The sequence below is a fragment of the Hordeum vulgare genome, chromosome 5H, assembly GCF_904849725.1.
Source record: "Hordeum vulgare subsp. vulgare chromosome 5H, MorexV3_pseudomolecules_assembly, whole genome shotgun sequence".
NCBI classification, from domain to species: Eukaryota; Viridiplantae; Streptophyta; class Magnoliopsida; order Poales; family Poaceae; genus Hordeum; species Hordeum vulgare.
The window spans coordinates 452,178,862-452,201,172 of NC_058522.1; the positions used below are offsets into that span (position 1 = coordinate 452,178,862).

Here is a 22,311-nt window from a genome sequence, read left to right on the forward strand (position 1 = left end):
AACTGCCATACTTCTGTAATGTAGCGACCCGACCCAAAACAAATCAAGCCTCTATGTATCTGTGCCATCCCTGGATCAGTATGCTGGCACAAACAATACATCAATGTATATATCAAAGTGCAATCACATGTAAATAACGTAAAACTAATATATACCTCAAAATCTCAGCGGAAACAGTCAAAGGGGGTGGAGTCCCAATAAACACCAACGGCAGGTTGAGTGCAGACCGTAACCCTAAATCATACTCTTACTCATCGAAGAAAGTATCTGCAACATAAGACGTTGCAGCCGAGTAGGTCAGCATATTGAATATGCCGGCAAGTCACAAAAGAGAGGGTGAAAATATCATCTCTATACTATATGCATATATGGCAGGTGGGGTTGTAGTTTAAGTTTTGCGTAAAGCAAATTTTCCTACAACAAGAGAGAGGTAAAATTAAAATATTACTACATTGTTGGTTGTTAATGAGAAAGGTTCCACCAAACATTTCTCATACCCAAGTTATCAATATTACCCACATCAATAATAAATGGTGTTGAGAATTCCTGATAACTTCAGTTCCCTCGGCTCAAGTTGTCCATGACCGTGGACACGGCTAATCGCACTTCAGGGTGTTTGAGAACCGGATGATCAAAACATGGTCTTTCAACGGGTTCCTCTGAGCATCTGTCGGTGCGCATCCAATCCTACCATTTCGTAGCACCGCCCGTCCAGAGTCACCACGTTGTCCAACCAAGCCAGAGCCCATAATGACTTGTGGTTGTGCATGTAAGCCTTGGGTCTTGAAATATCCATCCATCTCTTTGAGCCTTGGTGAAGCTTTCCGCAAGATGTCATGGCGCTTCTCCATGCATCCCGGGTCCCCCGCTGGTTTTTCCTAGGGAGCCCATCTGAACCGTCCTTCACCCATAGGTATATTTCATTCTGAGGTCTTGCAAGTCTTGGAGTCTTCGGGTCTTGATTATTAAGTTTCTCACAACACTCATGATAAACACTCAACCAAACCCCGTCTACTAGGAGCATAGCAAAAATAACGCCCCGGTAAAAGTAACAAGGGTTTAGGGATGCCTATCATAACATACTACTCAATAACCAAAGTTTCCAAGTGCCTACTTGCATGCAATTTAGGTGAAGAAGGTAGAGCTACAATGCATATAAAACATAGGTAAAAACATGATCAACGTGACTTGCCTCGTAAGGTTGATGGAGATAGATATCGTTCTCAAGAAATAACTTGATAGAACTATTCGTCACTCTCCAATGAAATCTATATAATCAAACATAGTATTCATATAAGCAATCATACTAGCAATCTTCCTAGCAATCAATATCACCACAAAAAATATAATTTAACCAATAAATCAAATCAAACGAGAATCCGAAATAAAGTTCGAAGGGAAACTAGGGAGTCTTCTACTACAACAATCACAAAATAGTTTTTTTTGTTCTAATTAAATATAACAGAAAATAAAACACTATAATAGTAAAATAACAGAAAATAAAATATAAAATTAACTAAGATAACAGAAAGTATTTTTAATAAAACTATATTATTTTGAAAGTATTTTCAAATAGGACATCAAACTAGCAACGAAATCAATTTGCAAATTATTACCGAACTAGAATTGATTTCATGCTATCAAATAAAATAAAATTTTGTTGTTGTTGAAAACCTACTATTAACTAACAGAAAAACAAAATATAACCTTTCACAAGTATGAAACAAAATAAATTAAAAACAATTATAGCAAGAGAAATAGCAATAATCCTAAACGAACTAAAACAGAATCTGTTTTACATGAAATAATGAGTTAATATATTCCAAAACTTCTGAAATTTTACCTACTAATAAATAAAATAACTAGTGATTAGTAGCAACAAGAATCAATTAAAAATCTATTTTTAAACTCCGGATATTAACAAAACAAGATTTAAAGCAAATCTGTTTAAATGCAAAATTTAAATTTTCAAACATGGTCAAATTTTATATCTACATAAACTACATAAAATTTGTGATTCAACGCAAAAAAGAATCACCTAAATTGGAGTTAAATACTAATAGATATGAATTTTATAAATTTGCTCTTTTTCTGGAAAAAAACTGTTACGAGATTTTTTTTGAAGCTCACCGGAGTTAGTCGCCGAAGTTGGAGAAGACGATGGGAAGGTGGCTCTGGTGGTGTAGGGGCGGCGGGGTGGTCCAGGTTGCGGAGGGGATCTCGGGCGTCATCCTGGTAGCGTCACGAGGGTCCTAGGGCGAAGGGAGGTGGCGCGGTAGGAGCTCCTGGCTTCGGCCTGAGCAGGATCTCCGGCGAGGTGGTTGGCGCTGCTAGAGGCGAGGAGAGGCACGGGTCTTGGTAAAAATGGAGAGAGGAGGGGGTGGGGATCATTTATAGGGCGACGGGAGGCGAGTGGAAGGAAAGGATGCGGAGATCGGGGAAAGCAAGGATCTGGCGCCATGGGACCTTCCTCGAAGCTAACCGTTCACAAAATAAAACTTTATAAATTTATTTATTTTAAATCCAATAAAAATCCAACTTTTGTCTTTAAATTTTGGCACTCTTTTTCTACTGACTTTTATTTTTTTGGGGTGTCATGTCACCTCCTCTCATTTCTTGCTTGGCAAGTATTTGTCAGGAAAATTTTTGTGGTTCAAATCTTGTGCCAAAAAAAATTCGAATCAAATACCGAAAGAAATTCAAATGCCACCATGACTCAAGTTCTTTATAGTTGAAGAAGTCATGTTATCTTCTCTCATTGATTTTAAATGGATGAATTTGAATTCACACGAAAAAGGGGAAATTCATTTTATTCCCTCTCAATCGAAAGTTTTAAAACGTTTCAAATTTCACTCAAGTTTCAATCACTCGGACAAACAAACAATCAATCTAGTAATTATATTAACATTCCAAAATTTGGGATGTTACATGTAACCCCAAACATTCTGAAACATTAGGCATACTTGGGGAATTTGTATAGAAATAATTTGTAAAAAAAATAGATCAAAAACAATTTCCAGTAAAATCAGAGAAATTATGCACTAGACGCTAAAGTTTGTGTTTTTGCACCGTATCAATTCTACTCATCATGCAAGTCATCCCAAAGGCTTTACGTGTCACAAATACTAATTTAAACACAAAAACACAATCATTACAGTATAAATAATCATATTATGACACGCAAACATAAAGTAAGAAAATTAAAATTAAATATAATTATTGGGTTGCCTCCTAACTAGCGCTATTGTTTTATGCCCTAGCTAGGCATAATGCATATGATCAAGTGTTATCATCCTCGGTCATAAGGGATCCAATCCCCTTTACAAACTTGCTATCCCTTATGCAAAGGACATCAAACTTTTGTTCTATGGTATCAAGTCTCCTATTTTGTAGCACGATGTTTCCACGAAAATCGCACCGACAACGGTCATGCCGGTGTCTCCGATGTGGTTTCCTTGTCGAGGCATCATCCTTGCAGTTTGCGTCATCATGCCCGGGCTGCTCCGGGGAAACCCTAGATCTCGGCCTCCTGGATCGTATGATGATGACACATTTAGTGTCGCTCTCCCTTATGGGCGCATCACTTTGGAGCAAGTGCTAGCTGGAGGGGACAAGAGGAGGAGCAGTGTTACATCTACCGCAAGGCCGGCGGTGGATCCCAACTGCATGGCGCTCCAAAGTTTCGTCAACGGCGATACATGCAGGATGGTGGCGTTGTCTGATGTCATGGTGACGTCGATTGCACGCCTGGTAAGGTTGGTGCGTGAGTAACTGCTCTAGAGATGGATCAGTGAAAGACGGTGGCGACGGCCTATGAGAGTGTGCCAAACCCGAATTGTGGCCCAGTCCCAGCATTATGGCTTGCTGGGGCATCCGGCTTTATATGTTAGACTTTGGTACGATGCTTGTTTGGTATTTGACTCAGACATTCACACCCCTTCATCAAGGGATAGGAGTAGCGACATGTGTTGCCAAAATGGTGGCTTCAGGCTTACTGATGTATTTGTTGGGGAACGTCGCATGGGAAACAAAAAAATCCTACGCGCACGAAGACCTATCATGGTGATGTCCATCTACGAAAGGGGATTTCCGATCTACGTACCCTTGTAGCTCGCACAGCAAGAAGCGTTAAGAAACGTGGTTGATGTAGTGGAAGGTCCTCACGTCCCTCGATCCGCCCCGCGAACCGTCCCGTGATGCGTCCCACGATCTGCTCCGATCTAGTGCCGAACGGACGGCACCTCCGCGTTCAGCACACGTACAGCTCGACGATGATCTCGGCCTTCTTGATCCAGCAAGATAGACGGAGAGGTAGATGAGTTCTCCGGCAGCATGACGGCGCTACGTAGGTTGGTGGTGATCTTTCTCAGCAGGGCTCTGCCTGAGCTCCGCAGAAACGGTGCAGGTATGTGGTCGGGCTGCCGTGGCAAAGTTGTCTCAAATCAGCCCTAATACCTCAATATATATAGGAGGGAGGGGAGGGGCCTTGCCTTGAGGCTCAAGGATCCCCAAGGGGTTCGGCCGAACGGGGGGGATCCTCCTCCAATCCTCGTCCAAATAGGATTGGAAGGTGGAGTCCTTCCCTTCCTTCCCACTTCCCCTTTTTTCTCTTTGATTTTTCTTATCTGCTATGCAGGGGCCTTCTTGGGCTTGCCCACCAGCCCACTAAGGGCTGGTGCGGCACCCCTAAGGCCTATGGGCTTCCCCAGGGTGGGCTGCCCCCCCCCCCCCCCGGTGAACATCCGGAACCCATTCGTCACTCCCGGTACATTCCCGGTAATGCCGAGAACTTTCCGGTAATCAAATGAGGTCATCCTATATATCAATCTTCGTCTCCGGACCATTCCGGAAACCCTCGTGACGTCCGTGATCTCATCCGGGACTCTGAACAACATTCGGTAACCAACCATATAACTCAAATACGCATAAAACAACGTTGAACCTTAAGTGTGCAAACCCTGCGGGTTCGAGAACTATGTAGACATGACCCGAGGGACTCCACGGTCAATATACAATAGAGGGACCTGGATGCCCATATTGGATCCTACATACTCTACGAAGATCTTATCGTTTGAACCTCAGTGCCAAGCATTCATATAATCCCGTATGTCATTCCCTTTGTCCTTTTGTGTGTTACTTGCCCGAGATTCGATCGTCAGTATCCGCATACCTATTTCAATCTCGTTTACCGGCAAGTCTCTTTACTCGTTCCATAATACAAGATCCCATGACTTACACTAAGTCACACTGCTTGCAAGGCTTGTGTGTGATGTTGTATTACCGGGTGGGCCCCGAGATACCTCTCCATCACATGGAGTGACAAATCCCAGCCTTGATCCATACTAACTCAACGGACACCTTTGGAGATACCTGTAGAGCATCTTTATAGTCACCCAGTTATGTTGTGACGTTTGATACACACAAGGTATTCCTCTGGTGCCAGTGAGTTATATGATCTCATGGTCATAGGAATAAATACTTGACATGCAGAAAAACAGTAGCAACAAAATGACACGATCAACATGCTATGTTCATTAGTTTGGGTCTAGTCCATCACATGATTCTCCTAATGATGTGATCCCGTTATCAAGTGACAACACTTGCCTATGGTTAGGAAACCTTGACCATCTTTGATCAACGAGCTAGTCAACTAGAGGCTTACTAGGGACAGTGTTTTGTCTACGTATCCACACAAGTATTGTGTTTCCAATCAATACAATTATAGCATGGATAATAAACGATTATCATGAACAAGGAAATATAATAATAACTAATTTATTATTGCCTCTAGGGCATATTTCCAACAGTCTCCCACTTGCACTAGAGTCAATAATCTAGTTCACATCACCATGTGATTCTAACGAATCTAACACCCATATAGTTCTGGGGTCTGATCATGTCTTCCTCGTGAGAGAGGTTTTAGTCAACGGTTCTGAAACTTTCAGATCCGTGTGTTCTTTACAAATATTTATGTCATCTTATAGATGCTGCTACTACGTGCTATTCGAAAATACTCCAAATATCTACTCTACTATACGAATCTGTTTCACTACTCATAGTTATTCAGATTAGTGTCAAAGCTTGCATCGACGTAACCCTTTACGACAAACTCTTTAACCACCTCCATAATCGAGAAAAAATTCCTTAATCCATTAGTTACTAAGGATAACTTTGAACGTTGCTAGTGATTTAAACATGGATCACTCTTTGTACCTCTTAACAGACTTGCTGCAAGGCACACATCAGATGCGGTACTCAGGATGGCATACTTTAGAGTCTACTGCCAAGGCATAGAAGACGACCTTCGTCTATTCTCTTTATTCTGCCGTGGTCGGGTTTTGAGTCTTACTCAAAATTCACACCTTACAACACAGTCAAGAACTCCTTCTTTGCTGATCTATTTTGAACTCCTTCCAAAACTTGTCAAGGCATGCATGTTGTTGAAACTTCTATTAAGTGTTTCGATCTATATCCATAGATCTTAATGCTCAACGTTCAAGTAGCTCAATCCAGGTATTCCTTTGAAAAACTCCTTTCAAACAACCTTTTATGCTTCACAGAAATTCTACATTACTTCTGATCAACAATATGTCAACCACATATACTTATCAGAAATTCTATAGTGCTCCCACTCACTTCTTTGGAAATACAAGTTTCTCATAAACCTTGTACAAACCCAAAATCTTTGATCATCTCATCAAAGTGTATATTCCAACTCCGAGATGCTTGCACCAGTCCATTAAAGGATCGCTGGAGCTTGCATACTTGTTAGTATCCTTAGGATCGACAAAACCTTCTGGTTGTATCACATACAATTTTTCCTCAAGGAAAACGTCAAGGAAACAATGTTTTGACATCCCATGTGCAATATTTCATAAATAATGCAGCAACTACTAACATAACTCTAACAGACTTTTAGCATCGCTACGAGTGAGAAAGTCTCATCATAGTCAACTATTTGATTTTGTCGGAAACATCTTTGCGACAAGTCGAGCTTTTCTTAATAGTGATTTATCACCATCATCGTCTGTCTTCCTTTTAAAGATCCATCTTTACTTAATAGTCTTACTACCATCAAGCAGTTCCTCCAAAGTCTACACTTTGTTCTCACACATCGATTCTCTCTCGGATTTCATGGCCTCCAGACATTTGTCGGAATCCGGGCCCACCATTGCTTCTCCATAGCTCGCAGGTTCATTGTTGTTCAACAACATGACTTCCAAGACAGGGTCACGTACCACTCTGCAGCGTACGCGACCTTGTCGACCTACGAGGTTTTTAGTAACTTGATCCCAAGCTCAATGATCACCATCATCAGTTTTTCTACTTCAATTGGTGTAGGCGCCACAGGAACAACTTCCTGCGCCCTGCTACACTCTGGTTGAAGTGATGGTTCAATAACCTCATCAAGTTCTATCACCCTCCCACTCAATTCTTTCGAGAGGAACCTTTCCTCGAGAAAGGACCCGTTTCTAGAAACAATCACTTTGCTTCCAGATCTGAGATAGGAGATGTACCCACCTGTTTTGGATATCCTATGAAGATGCATTTATCCACTTTGGGTTCGAGCTTATCTTACCAAAACTTTTTCACATAAGTGTCGCAGCCCCAAACTTTTCAAGAAACGACAGCTTAGATTTCTCTAAACCTCTGTCATCTCAACAGAACTATGTGGTGCCCTATTTAAAGTGAATGCGGTTGTCTCTAATGCATAACCCATAAATGATAGTGGTAATTCGATAAGAGACATCATAGCATGCACCATATCAAATAGGTCGCGGCTATGACACCATCACACCATGGTGTTCTTGGTGGCATGAATTGCGAAACAAGTTCCACATTGTCTTAACTGTGTACCAAAACTCGCAACTCAGATAATCATCTCTATGATCATATCATAGACAGTTTATCCTCTTGTTACGATGAACTTCACTCTGAAACAGAATTGAACTTTTTCAATATTTCAGACTTGTGATTCATTAAGTAAATACTCCTATATCTACTCAAATCGTCATTGAAGTAAGAACATAATGATATCCACTGCGTGCCTCAGCACCCATTGGACTGCATACATCGAAATGTATTACTTCCAACAAGTTACTATATTGTCTCATCTCAATGAAAACAAGGCCTTGCTCATGTGGTATGATTTGCATGTCACAAGTGATTCAAAATCAAGTGAGTATAAAGATCCATCAGTATAGAGCCTCTTCATGCAATTTATACCAACACGACTCAAGCGGCAGTGTCACAAGTAAGTGGTACTATCATTATTACCTTGTATCTTTTGGCACCAATATCATGAACATGTGTAACACTACGATCGAGATTCAATAAACCATTGAAGGTGATTATTGAAGCAAATAGAGTAACCATTATTCTCTTTAAATGAATAATTGTATTGCAATAAACACGATCCAATCATGTTCATGCTTAACGCAAGCACCAAATAACAATTATTTAGGTTTAACACCAATCTCGATGGTAGAGGGAGCGTGCGACGTTTGATCATATCAACCTTGGAAACACTTCCAACACGTATCGTCACCTCGCCTTAACTAGTCTCCGTTTATTCCGTAGCTTTCATTTTGTGTTACTAATCACTTAGTGACCGAACCGGTATCCAATACCCTCGCGCTACTAAGAGTACTAGTAAAGTACACATCAACATCATGTATATCAAATATACTTCTGTCGACTTTGCCAGCCTTCTTATCTACCAAGCATCTAGGGTAGCTCCGCCTCACTGACCGTTCCCCTCATAACAGAAGCACTTAGTCTCGGGTTTGGGTTTAATCTTGGGTCTCTTCATTAGTGCAGCAATTGTTTTGTCGTTTCACGAAGTATCCCTTTTAGCCCTTGCCTTTCTTGAAACTTAGTGGTTTTACTAACCATCAACTATTGATGCTCCTTCTTGATTTCTACTTTCGCAGTGTCAAACATTGTGAATCGCTCAAGGATCATTGTATCTATCCTTGATATGTTATAGTTCATCACGAAGCTCTCACAGCTTGGTGGCAGTGACTTTGGAGAACCATCACTATCTCATCTGGAAGATTAACTCCCACTTGATTCAAGCGATTGTCGTACTCAGACAATCTCAGCACACGCTCAACTATTGAGCTTTTCTCCTTTACTTTGTGGACAAAGAATCTTGTCGGAGGTCTCATACCTCTTAACAAGGGCACAAGCATGAAATCACAATTTCATATCTTTAGAACATCTCTTATGTTCCGTGACGTTTCAAAACGTCTTCAGCGCCTTGCTTCTAAGCCATTAAGTATTTTGCACTGAACTATCGCATAGTCATCAGAAACGTGTATGTCAGATGTTCACAACATCCACAGACGACGCTCGAGGTGCAGCACACCTAGTGGTGCATTAAGTACATAAGCCTTCTGCGCAGCAACGAGGACAATCCTCAGTTTTACAGACTCAGTCCGCAAAGTTGCTACTATCAACTTTCAACTAAATTTTCTCTAGGAACATATAAAACAGTAGAGCTATAGCGCAAGCTACATCGTAATTCGCAAAGACCATTAGACTATGTTCATGATAATTAGTTCAATTAATAATATTACTTAAGAACTCCCACTCAAAAAGTACATATCTCTAGTCATTTGAGTGGTACATGATCCAAATCCACTATCTCAAGTCCGATCATCACATGAGTCGAGAATAGTTTCAGTGGTAAGCATCTCTATGCTAATCATATCAACTATACGATTCATGCTCGATCTTTCGGTCTCTTGTGTTCCGAGGCCATGTATGTACATGCTAGGCTCGTCAAGTTTAGCCCGAGTGTTCCGCGTGTGCAACTGTTTTGCACCCGTTGCATGTGGACGTTGAGTCTATCACACCCGATCATCACGAGGTGTCTCGAAACGACGAACTGTAGCAACGGTGCACAGTCGGGGAGAACACCATTTCGTCTTGAAATTTTAGTGAGAGATCACCTCATAATGCTACCGTCGTTCTAAGCAAAATAAGGTGCATAAAGGATTAACATCACATGCAATTCATAAGTGACATGATGTGGCCATCATCATGTGCTTCTTGATCTCCATCACCAAAGCACCGACACGACCTTCTTGTCACCGGCGTCACACCATGATCTCCATCATCATGATCTCCATCAACGTGTCGCCATCGGGGTTGTCGTGCTACTCATGCTATTACTACTAAAGCTACGTCCTAGCAATATAGTAAACGCATCTGCAAGCACAAACGTTAGTTTAAATACAACCCTATGGCTCCTGTCGGTTGCCGTACCATCGACGTGAAAGTCGATATTAACTATTACAACATGATCATCTCATACATCCAATATATCACATCACATCATTGGCCATATCACTTCACAACCATACCCTGCAAAAACAAGTTAGACGTCCTCTAATTGTTGTTGCATGTTTTACGTGGTTGCCATGGGTATCTAGTAGGATCGCATCTTACTTACGCAAACACCACAACGGAGATGTATGAATTGCTATTTAACCTCTCTCTCCAAGGACCTCCTCGGTCAAATCCGATTCAACTAAAGTTGGAGAAACCAACACTCGCCAGTCATCTTTGAGCAACGGGGTTGCTCGTAGCGATGAAACCAGTCTCTCGTAAGCGTACGAGTAATGTCGGTCCGAGCCGCTTCGATCCAACAATACCGCGGATTCAAGAAAAGACTAAGGAGGGCAGCAAATCGCACATCACCGCCCACAAAACTTTTGTGTTCTACTCGAGATAACATCTACACATGAACCTAGCTCATGATGCCACTATTGGGGAACGTCGCATGGGAAACAAAAAATTTCCTACCCGCACGAAGACCTATCATGGTGATGTCCATCTACGAGAGGGGATTTCCGATCTACGTACCCTTGTAAATCGAACAGCAGGAAGCGTTAAGAAACGCGGTTGATGTAGTGGAACGTCCTCACATCCCTCGATCCGCCCCGCGAACCGTCCCACGAACCGTCCCGCGATCCGTCCTACGATCCCCTCCGATCTAGTGCCGAACGGACGGCACCTCCGCATTCAGCACACGTACAGCTCGACGATGATCTCGGACTTCTTCATCTAGCAAGAGAGACGGAGAGGTAGAAGAGTTCTCCGGCAGCATGACGGCACTCCGGAGGTTGGTGGTGATCTTATCTCAGCAGGGCTCCGCCCGAGCTCCGCAGAAACGCGATCTAGAGGAAAAACCGTGGAGGTGGTCGGGCTGCCCTCGCAAAGTTGTCTCAAATCAGCCCTAATACCTCAATATATATAGGAGGAGGGGAGGGGCCTTTCCTTGAGGCTCAAGAAGCCCCAAGGGGTTCGGCCGAAGGGGGGGAGGAGGAATCGTCCTTCAATCCTAGTCCAACTAGGATTGGAAGGTGGAGTCCTTCCCTTCCTTCCCACTTCCCCTTTTTTCTCTTTGATTTTTCTTATCTCCTGCGCACGGGCCTTCTTGGGCTTGCCCACCAGCCCACTAAGGGCTGGTGCGTCACCCCTAAGGCCTATGGGCTTCCCCGTGGTGGGCTGCCCCCCCCCCCCCCTGTGAACATCCGGAACCCATTCGTCACTCCCGGTACATTCCCGGTAATGCCAAAAACTTTCCGCTAAACAAATGAGGTCATCCTATATATCAATCTTCGTCTCCGGACCATTACGGAAACCCTCGTGACATCCGTGATCTCATCCGGGACTCCGAACAACATTCGGTAACCAACCATATAACTCAAATACGCATAAAACAACGTCGAACCTTAAGTGTGCAGACCGTGCGGGTTCGAGAACTATGTAGACATGACCCGAGGGACTCCTCGGTCAATATCCAATAGCGGGACCTGGATGCCCATATTGGATCCTACATATTCTACGAAGATCTTATTGTTTGAACCTCAGTGCCAAGGATTCATATAATCTCGTATGTCATTCCCTTTGTCCTTCAGTATGTTAATTGCCCGAGATTCGATCGTCGGTATCCGCATACCTATTTCAATCTCGTTTACCTGCAAGTCTCTTTACTCGTTCCGTAATACAAGATCCCGTGACTTACACTAAGTCACATTGCTTGCAAGGCTTGTGTGTGATATTGTATTACCGAGTGGGCCCCGAGATACCTCTCCGTCACACGGAGTGACAAATCCCAGTCTTGATCCATACTAACTCAACGGACACCTTCGGAGATACCTGTAGAGCATCTTTATAGTCACCCAGTTACATTGTGACGTTTGATACACACAAGGTATTCCTCCGGTGCCAGTGAGTTATATGATCTCATGGTCATAGGAATAAATACTTGACACGCAGAAAAACAGTAGCAACAAAATGACACGATCAACATGCTACGTTAATTAGTTTGGGTCTAGTCCGTCACATGATTCTCCAAATGATGTGATCTCGTTATCAAGTGACAACACTTGCCTATGGTCAGGAAACCTTGACCGTCTTTGATCAACGAGCTAAACAACTAGAGGCGTACTAGGGACACTGTTTTGTCTATGTATCCACACAAGTATTGTGTTTTTAATCAATACAATTATAGCATGGATAAGAAACGATTATCATGAACAAAGAAATATAATAATAACTAATTTATTATTGCCTCTAGGGCATATTTCCAACAGTATTACCTTAAATGGTCTTTGTGATTAATTAATAAAATAGTTGCATGCATCACCCAGATGCAGAGGTCGGGGGTATATCCTCCTTTTCCAAAAGAAAATGTATGATATCTCATATTTGAACATATCCTAACATCTTAAAACCAAAACATTTGCTCCAAGTTAGCTAGTGGAGTGCAAGAAATGCAAAAAAATAGCTTGATTTCGGCATAAACAAAATAGGAATGATTTTCTCAATTTTTAAATGAAAAGACTTAGTATTTTTATGTCCTACAGTCCTACTTCTCACAACAAACTTCCACAAAAAACTTCTATAAATTTTCTGAATTCAGAAGCTTGAACAGTAGGATCATCAGAACCACTTCGTGTGGCACGCAGTTTACGCCCTAGATAGATCATTCGGTTGGTTTTAATACCTTTGTTTATTTTACCCCTCACACCTTGACTATTGCGCACAAGTTTAAATAGGCTTGTATTTCATTATTCTTTTGTAAAGTGTATTATTTTTGGCAGGGTGGCCAATCCCGGTAATTATATAAAATTTGGGTTGAAATTAACCTTGACTAATCTGATGATTATTAGCAGGTAAATCAATTAGGTGAATCTGATCCACATTTGATTGCACATGCAGATCAAGAGGTAATCCATTAATGGCATACACACAACAAATAACTAAAAAAGCAGCGGAGATTGGGTATGTACAATGGTGTAATTTTAGGAGTGTCATGTAGGATAAACGTTGATGCGAAGGAGAGAGAAATCATAAGAAAAGTCTTGTCTTCTCTTATTTAAGAAATGACCTCTTAGCATAATGTGTCTTATCATATTATTAAAAATAACTAGTTGTTGAGCATAAGACTAAGAGATGACCTATTGTTGACATGTTTTTTCATCATCTCTAAATTACATGTAAGCCTTAAGATAAAATTGTCTTATCAATCATTGTACATGCCTTAACTAATTGTTGGAAGGTTGACTCACATGATTCTTTTTCGTAACTAACTTCTTGAGATTTTGTTTTCTGACTGATTCACGCGTAAATTTGGGTTATTCGTGGTTTTTTCTAGGGGAGACGTGTGCGGTGAACAGTTAAAATGGAAATTAGAGAACCAGAAGAATATACCTTACGTTGTGAAATTTTAGCAAAAACTAAAATGCATCTCATATAAAGGAATGGAGGGAGTACTTGGGATTGGAGGCACTAGTTACTCGGAGTGGCGTTTTGGCTTTGGGATGTATATGCTCTCTATATCCCGGTGGTCCACGTGCACATGGGGATCTGAGCTAATGCCTCATTTTGACCATATACTGTTGTTTTGAAATGCAGTTGTAACTGTCAAAAGGTGTAGGCATTGTAGTGTACAGTTGGCTCGCTGACGGATGCAACCAGCCGTCAGGTCGAGCGTTGGGTTAGCTTGTCGTCCGTCTACCATGCACGTGTATGTACCGATGGAATATGATTAGGGACAAAGACTGAACCATGGTACAGATTTGTACGGGAGCTAATTTGACAGGATGGGTTAGTGAATGCGGCCCTGTAATAACTATTACTCACACCTTGCCATGCTTACTCTGCCATCGAAACTAAGGGGAAAATGTATGGTTTCAAGGGCACCATTGCAGTAGTGGCTACCGTGGTTAAGAACTATGTCGAACCATGCGGATTGGAGTAGTAAGAAATATTCTCTGCTTGATGCCATGATTTTTTTTAATCTAAGTCCTCGTGAAATTGTGGTAACATATCTGAATTTTTGTGGTAAGTCAATATAGCATGATGGTGAAGCATGCGTTGATGGAGTGCACTGCTCCAACAGTGAATGCGTTTCTAATTCGAACAACTTGTACATATACTTGACATGGAACGGGATGGATTGTGGTTGGGCTGATTTTTATGAACTCTTTCAACAGTGACACTGAAGCAGGCCCACAATGAAGATAAAAATGCATTTAGTGCAGAGAGTATTTGGTTTGGTCCCAACGGAAGGGAAGTGTGTGTGTTGTAGGATTGAGTGAAACAAGGTTTTTTGAATTTTATCTGCCTAGTAGATTTGCAGCAAATAATTGAGTCAAATAAGGGTTTAACACACATGATATAGCTTATATGTTACTCCCTCCGTTGTAAACTTGGAAATGAACTTACGGTTAGGAGTACATATTTCCGATACATGAAGTTGGCAGTAATATCAAGTCTCGAAACTGAGTAGAGATTGGTGCTATTGGAATGTGAGTGGGTCATAATATGTCTTGGAAACCATCGCTTGGAGCAAGTAATGCCTTGTCGGAACGGGTAGAAAAGTTTCATCAGATCATGAAATGCTGCCATGCATAGCTAGTTGATGTTGTTTTCAAGGATTATGGTTCGAACCATTGGCGGAAAGAATTAATACAGCATGGAGTCCAGGATTTAATGCACTAGGAAAGTGTGGCTGGCTTAGGTTTCACTGCGGCCTAACGTGCTCATTATTTGAAAGTGATACAAACCAAAAAGACGAAACACATGAGCGTCTTGTCTCCGTCTAGACTAACGACTGACAAACAGACTTGTGCTCATTCAATGAGGACCAGACGTGGCCATGGTACTGTTTCAAACAAAGAGAATACCTCAGAATACAGCTTGATGCACACATCTCTAGTATGAGGAGTGGTCCAGATTTCAAGATCATTTGGACCCTAGAGCCAAAATGGATATCAGCTAGTTACTAAACAATACTTGAAAGTTGAAACAAGTTAAGTTTTTCATTTTGGCAAAGCATCGAGCCAAAATAAGGAAATATATAGTGAACTACTCCCTCCGTTTCTAAATATAAGTCTTTTTAAGAACTTTACTACAAACTACTCCCTCCGTTTCTAAATATAATTTTTTTGAAGACATTACTACAAATTACTCCCTCCGTTCTTAAATATAAGTCTTTCTAGATGTTCCGCTAAAAGACTAAATACGAATGTATATAGACATATTTTAGAATATAGATTCACTGATCTTGCTCCGTATGTAGTCCTCAAGTGAAATCTTTAAAAAGACTTATATTTTGGATGTATATAGACATATTTTGCATCGTATGTAGTCCTAGTGAAATCTTTAAAAAGACTAATATCTAGAAACAGAGGGAGTAGAAGATTAAAGATTTGTTCAGCTTTACCCTGCACAGCAAGGTTGCACATACATATAAGGGGAATGAATTGGCAATGCAGCAAACATTTCGCATTAGTTACCAACTTCCAACTTCAATTCATCATCCACAGCTATTCTGCTTCTAAGGTCCAAACATTGCACTGGCATGATTAACCGGTTCAATTCATCATCCACGGCTGCTACACTTGCATAGGGATATGATGTGAGTTTCACAAGACTCAAAATAAGTACTCCCTCCATCCCAAATTAAGTGACTGAACTTTGTACTAACTTTAGTACAAAGTTAGTAGCCATTAGCAATTTAGCATACAGGTTCTGCTCTGCTCGAAAATACATATTATGTGCTCTAAGCTAAGCTGCTTCTACGGTCCAAAGGCACCCACAATTTAAAGTTTTTGTCTGGGAACACACGCACACACAAAAAGACTATGCCGAAGTTGAATTTGCAATTGGCATTAAAGGGTTATTTCCATTGACTCATCCATGAAGGCCAGCAACGGGCAAGTACCTACACAAATAAATAAATAAACAACAAGGACAATCCTCAACAACTCTCGAATTTGAGTTAAAACAGAATGAGATAAGAGAAATAACAGATGATTTCTTCATGAAGTTGTTTACAGCACAGGACAATCATCTACAACTTTCGAATTTGAGTTAAAACGTGTTGAATCTGAACTATGTTAAAAAGAAAGATGTTTACCTCTCTCAGGCCCAAGCTCAAGAATCATAAGAGACTCACATTGCTTCTTTACCCATGAAAGGGTAAGTGCCTACAACAAATAAAAAACATCACAATTAGAGTAGATGTATCTTTGGCTCCTGCAAAAACATGACTTATAATAGAGAGATGTTTACATTTCACAATGTCCTCTCCAAGATCCGATACAATTACAGTCAAGTTTCTAGTTCTCCGGTGATGTTTGATAGCATCAAATATTTTCACCTATAAAGCAATCCATAGAATTAACATACCGAAACATCTTTTTCGTAGTGCTATCGTCCGCATAAATTAAGTTACCATAGTTATAATATGTAATTAACTTACTGAAACATCTTTTTCTTCATATAAACATTTTCCTTGATGAAAATGATCCCAGCATATATCTATCAGCATCTGCTCCAACTGGCGAAATTACAGAAGTAAAGAGTGTCACATAAAAAACATGTAGAATATACCATACAACCAAGTGTACTCACCCTCGTATCTCTCCCTCTCGAGAGATTCTTTTCTTGTTCTGTGATTTTTGAAATATATAATGGCTACAACTCTCAAGATATTTCATCAAGAAGCACCTCCACTACAATATCCTTGTTCTGTGATTTTTGAAATATATAATGTCTACAACTCTAAAGATATTTCGTATAAAAAGCACCTCCACTAAACTAGCACACTCCATAATCCATACTCCAAATCCAGTAATAGCAAATGAACAATATTATATCTTCCCTTGGAAAGAACATACTCCATATACTATTAAATGAACGAGAATTATGTATACACTTATCATTATCAACGGAGTACCCTATGCTTCTTAATGCATATGCATACTCCTTTACTGAATTAACTGTGCATATGCCAGATACTCCAGCCAGGTGTACAATTCAACATATTTACACCCTACGTATTGAATGCTCTTTTCAAATCTTACCTACATGGTACATATGCACAAAACATACACTTGTCATGGCCGACCATAGGTGGGGCCATCATTATGTGTGCAGGGTTAGGGCACAGCCTGCAGCCTGGGATTTATCATTACTATTCCCTCCGCTCCTAAATATAAGTCTTTTTAGATATTTCAATAAGGACTACATACGGATGTATATAGACGTATTTTAGAGTGTAGGTTCACTCATTTTGCTCAGTATGTAGTCCATATTGAAATCTCTAAAAAGACTTATACTCCTTCCGTCCGGAAATACTTGTCGGAGAAATGGATAAAAATAGATGTATCTAGAACTAAAATACGTCTAGATACATCAATTTCTCCGACATGTATTTCCAGACAGAGGGAGTATTTAGGAACAGTGCAAGTAGATTGTTTAAGACAGAAAAGATTCAAAGTTTGTTAGGTAGGGTTCGGAGTTTTGTTAGGAATGGGTCTGATCCAACTTGGGGATCAAGTAGATGTTGTCCATATATTGGACAGCCGTGTATAAGCCTTAAAGGCATCAATCAATCTACAAATAAAACCAGAAAACAGAGGTTCACCCCTGGGCTGTAACACCGTCAAGAATAACAATCCATCCTGAAAGTTGATCTATCCAGGCGTGAATCAAGAAGGTGCTTCAACTAGCACGTCCTTCTTTAAATTATTTAACTAGGAATACAATAATACATGGTACCGGTTATAGGACGTGGGAGATTAATCCAAGGTGGATTAGAGATTAACTAAACCTGGATGTAGATAAAAACTAAAATTCAATAAATACACATACCTCAATTGTTGTAGAAACGTACTTTCCGTTAAAGCTTTCAATAACGTCACCCTCACGAATTCCAATCTTCTCAGCATTCGATCCTTTAGACACCTATTTTAAATTAGCATGGTTACATCATAATATGCATATGAGAAACGTTTTTGGAAGAAATTATTCACAAAAGTGAAATAAACAAAAGAAAAATAAGCACCACGATATATACCTGCTCAACAATAAGACCGGACTCGATGTTATGATCACGAGTCATTCTCTCAATACAGATAGGATCTAAATGTTCGATTGAAGTGAACGCCATTCCAAGGTGGAGGCGAGGCATACAACTATACCAAACAAAACAGAGACCAAATGAGTATCACACAAATTTAAGGAAAAACATGATAACAATATCCTTACAAGAATTTAGAATCACGCAAGACTACTAAAACAGAATTGAGGAGAAAAATGGGCAAATACATACTTGAACCTTCTCCAGAAATCCAAGCACCTGTGCAATATGAACGAAGGTACGAAAGTCTCGACAATATGGTTGTTAACTAGACCCACCACCTTCCCTTCTAAATCAATGATGGCCCCTCCATCATCTTGAAGCTATATCATTGTAGTAGTGACAAATATTACAATTTGTAGTAATAGCAATATCAAAATACAAAGCATAAATTTGAGATACGACGCACCAGTAGGCGAGTAGATGGATCACGAGAAAAATACATATAGTGGCATCGCTCATGCCGGGATGGAATCTTATGAGCCACCATACCATGACTTATCCTAAGATCCAGACTTTCATCTCTTCCAAGTCGTAAAACATCTTGACCACAGCGCACACGCTCAGTAAAAGTAAGCAGCTGAACTGGTTTGTCCACTTCAAACTCATAGAGAGCAAATTCATAATGCTCCTGGAGATAGAGGAGGCGGCCAGGTGCAGCTGTGTTGTCCAGGAAGTGAACAAAGACCTAAAACGGCGATGGCAAAAGTTATGACACTTCATTTTTGACAGAACTTTTATTGACGAAAACATTTTTGAGAGATGCACTATCATGAAAATCAAATGCCAGAAGATACTGGTTCACTTTCTACTCTAGCAAAGTTGAAGATGATGTCACATTTTATCGGTAACTAGCCTACGGTTTGGCAACGGAGGCATTACAAATAATTTAATTTGAGATGGAAGAGACAAACAAATAAAACAAGCAATAGTGAGTCACGCGGGTAGATAAATAGACTGTTGAATATATATTTTTTCCTTGTACAGTAGTGCAGGGCTCCCCACCACAATTTCATTTGAAAAGAAGCTGGTAATTAAAGCATGCATTACCTAAGTTCAGGTACCATCATCCGGTGGCACAAACGCACTTGCTGAAATTAGGATGAGAAAAAGAGACTAGTGAATGTTAGGAAGGTCACCTCAGCGTCACGTAGATATTTGCCTGTCCACTGCTGCCTCCACTCTGATGGCTTCTTTGGGTTCTTTTCACGAATGAGCTGAGCAGACGTCAAAACAAGGGCGGTCTTGCTCTGGTCGTCCCTTTGAAACCATAAACCAGAGCACTTGTTCAGTGGGTCATCCCCTGCAAAGGAACCAAAAGCCGCAAACATTTGGCCAGCTTTCAAATACTAATTTACAAGCAAGTACAGTACGATGTTAAATAGATAAATAAATACGCACCGACAAAGGATGAGAGCAAGATGACAGATTTAGCAGTACGAAGTGCTGCATCCCTTGCGGGCTCAAGAATAGGAAGCAAGAGATGGGGATTGAACAGGCAGGATGGTGCTTTATAGTAGTGATGGTCCATGGTGAAGAGGCGAATTCGACGATCTATGCCAGGAAAATTAACATCAGGTTGGGAATTAACGATGAGAAGAAAGAATCCGGGAGGGGGGGGGGGGGGGGCTTACTGCGTTCTTTGTAGTACCTCGCCTTGGCGTCTTTGAAATCATGGAGTATGTCCGGATCATCAGCTAGCTCCTCAGGAAGGTAGGGTTCGTAGATCGGAGGGCTGAGTGGCTCGGAAGAAGATTCCTCCTCCGCCACGGATTCGACCACACGATCTACGGAAACATCGGAAAGCACGAACAAGTAAACACCTAGATAATCTGTCGTGACGATCAAAGGAGCAAAAGAGGTTGGAACATGGGGGCAAAATCACCTTGTTTTGCTTCCAACTGGGTTCTGTCATCAGGCTCGAAGACCGCGAACAGTATCTTTGGATGGGAAGTCCGAATAGCTACCTCGCCGGGAGATCTAGGGCTCGTGGGGTGGAGAGCTGTCGACTCCTCCTCCTCCTCCTTCTCCTTCTCTGTCAGGTTTCGCCTCTTCGCTTCCCGCTCCGTCTTCTCCAGCTCGTCGCCGCGGATCCTGACGGCCCTCGGCATCTTTCTCACCTCCGGCGCCGCCGCCGCCGCACCGGAGAGGCCGGATGACGCTTTGGGGACTCGTGTCCGCGTCCAGGGGTGCGTCCGTCTGTGTTTCTCTCTCTCTATCTATCTCTTTTTGCAAAACACACTGACACGCATTTTATTTTTATTTTTTCGGGGCACCTCTTAGGCGAAAAGACAAATATGTCCCTTCTTGAAAAGTTCAGCATACAAATAGGTCCGGTTTAAAATTAAATTATTTCACAAAATAGTTCATTTTCATGACGTTCAACTCCAGGGGGCATATGTCGGTGTCGACGCAGGCTCGGCTCAATCCACACAACAGGACGCCCCAGTTGAGGGCGTCATGCTGGGAACTACGACGCCCTCGCCAAGGGCGTCATGCCCCTTCGACGTAAAAAAATGCCTAGCCCGAGCCAAAGGGCTCTCTTTTTTCTCTGGTTCCCTCACGTCCCCTCTCTCCCTCCTTTTGATTTGGTGCCCAAAGGATGTGGATCTGAATCAAATTACAGTGGTTCTTCTTTCTTTTCTAGGTCTCGTGGCATTCTCCTTCCTTTCCCTTCTTTTTATTGGTTAAAATCTTTGCATTTACCCAATTTGAAGAAACCCTAGTTCATCCACTTTTTCAAAAAATGTTGATGCTTGCACTTGTATTAGCTATGTATGGTTAGGGATTTGTAAGGTATGGTTTAGGGCTAGAAGGACTAGGCACGCTTTGCTGCGTTGTTAGATTGAAAAATCAAATCACTTTGTTTTAAAATACAGTGTGTGTTACTTTCTAAAATGTCAAACATTTTAAATTTGATTATATATATATATATATCAAAATCCATAATATTAAATTGTTGTGATTAGGTTCATCGTTAAATGAATTTTCTTATTTAATATTGTGGATGTCGATATTTTTGCTTTTAACTTGGTCAAAGTTTTAATTTTGACTTTTCAAGAAACTAATACCCCTTATATCTTGAAACTAATGGAATATTCCGTTTGATGTGTGGGGAGATGGCATAGTGTGTTTTATTTTTATTTATAATTTAGTAATTTGATGGACCTTTCGTTATGTGATTCTATATTATATGCTAATCAACCTTGTATGTGTGGAAAAAAATCTACGTCAACGGCTGCAGGAGCGTGATTGATATGTTTTTATAGACCGATTGATGTTGATTGATTTAAAAAATTGTTGGTTCGGTCAAAATCCTAAATCAAACATATTAGGAAGCATAGTGTATTTGTCTAAAGAATCGAACAAGTGAATTTTGAGAAATTGTTGACCCGGTCAAAATCAGATGATTTTAATTGAAGCTTGAAGACCTCAATTGAATGTGGACTCTTTAAAACTAAGGAGTATAGTGCTACAAAGGCATAAATAAAATAATTAAATAAGAGAATTTTGAAAAACTGTTGACCAAGTCAAATTTGGGTGTCACAATGTCAATTTGAGACCTCAATTGAATGTGAGCTCTCCAATTCTAAGGAGATTAGTGTTATAGTAATATATTTGGTAGTTATAGTTAGTCTTTTAGTTGTCATGTATGAATGCTTTGCAGCAAATCTGGGCTAGGGAATTGTCACCAAACGTGTGTATATATGTACGCTTGTATGGATGATTTCCCCTATGTATTTATTTGCGCTTGTATGTAACCATTTGGTGTATAGAAAATTTTGTGTATGGATATGGGTATTTGGACATGTATGTATATATTTGCACTAGTATTGATATTTGGATAATAACAGCAAGGCTTA

General features: G+C 40.8%; 1 protein-coding gene across 1 annotated transcript; it reads right to left on the reverse strand.

Annotated features, from left to right (window-relative positions):
- Window positions 1-15,962: 15,962 nt before the first annotated feature.
- On the reverse strand, window positions 15,963-20,676 carry LOC123398373. Its single transcript, XM_045092851.1, has 12 exons — window positions 20,334-20,676; window positions 20,083-20,235; window positions 19,850-20,002; window positions 19,588-19,751; window positions 18,858-19,136; window positions 18,641-18,771; window positions 18,386-18,503; window positions 18,181-18,273; window positions 16,787-16,864; window positions 16,597-16,684; window positions 16,442-16,511; window positions 15,963-16,246 (listed from the first exon to the last, which is right to left on the reverse strand). Exons 1-11 carry the CDS (start codon window positions 20,557-20,559, stop codon window positions 16,477-16,479), a joined length of 1,518 nt encoding a protein of 505 aa, XP_044948786.1. The 5' UTR covers window positions 20,560-20,676; the 3' UTR covers window positions 15,963-16,246; window positions 16,442-16,476.
- Between the last annotated feature and the right edge of the window lie 1,635 nt (window positions 20,677-22,311).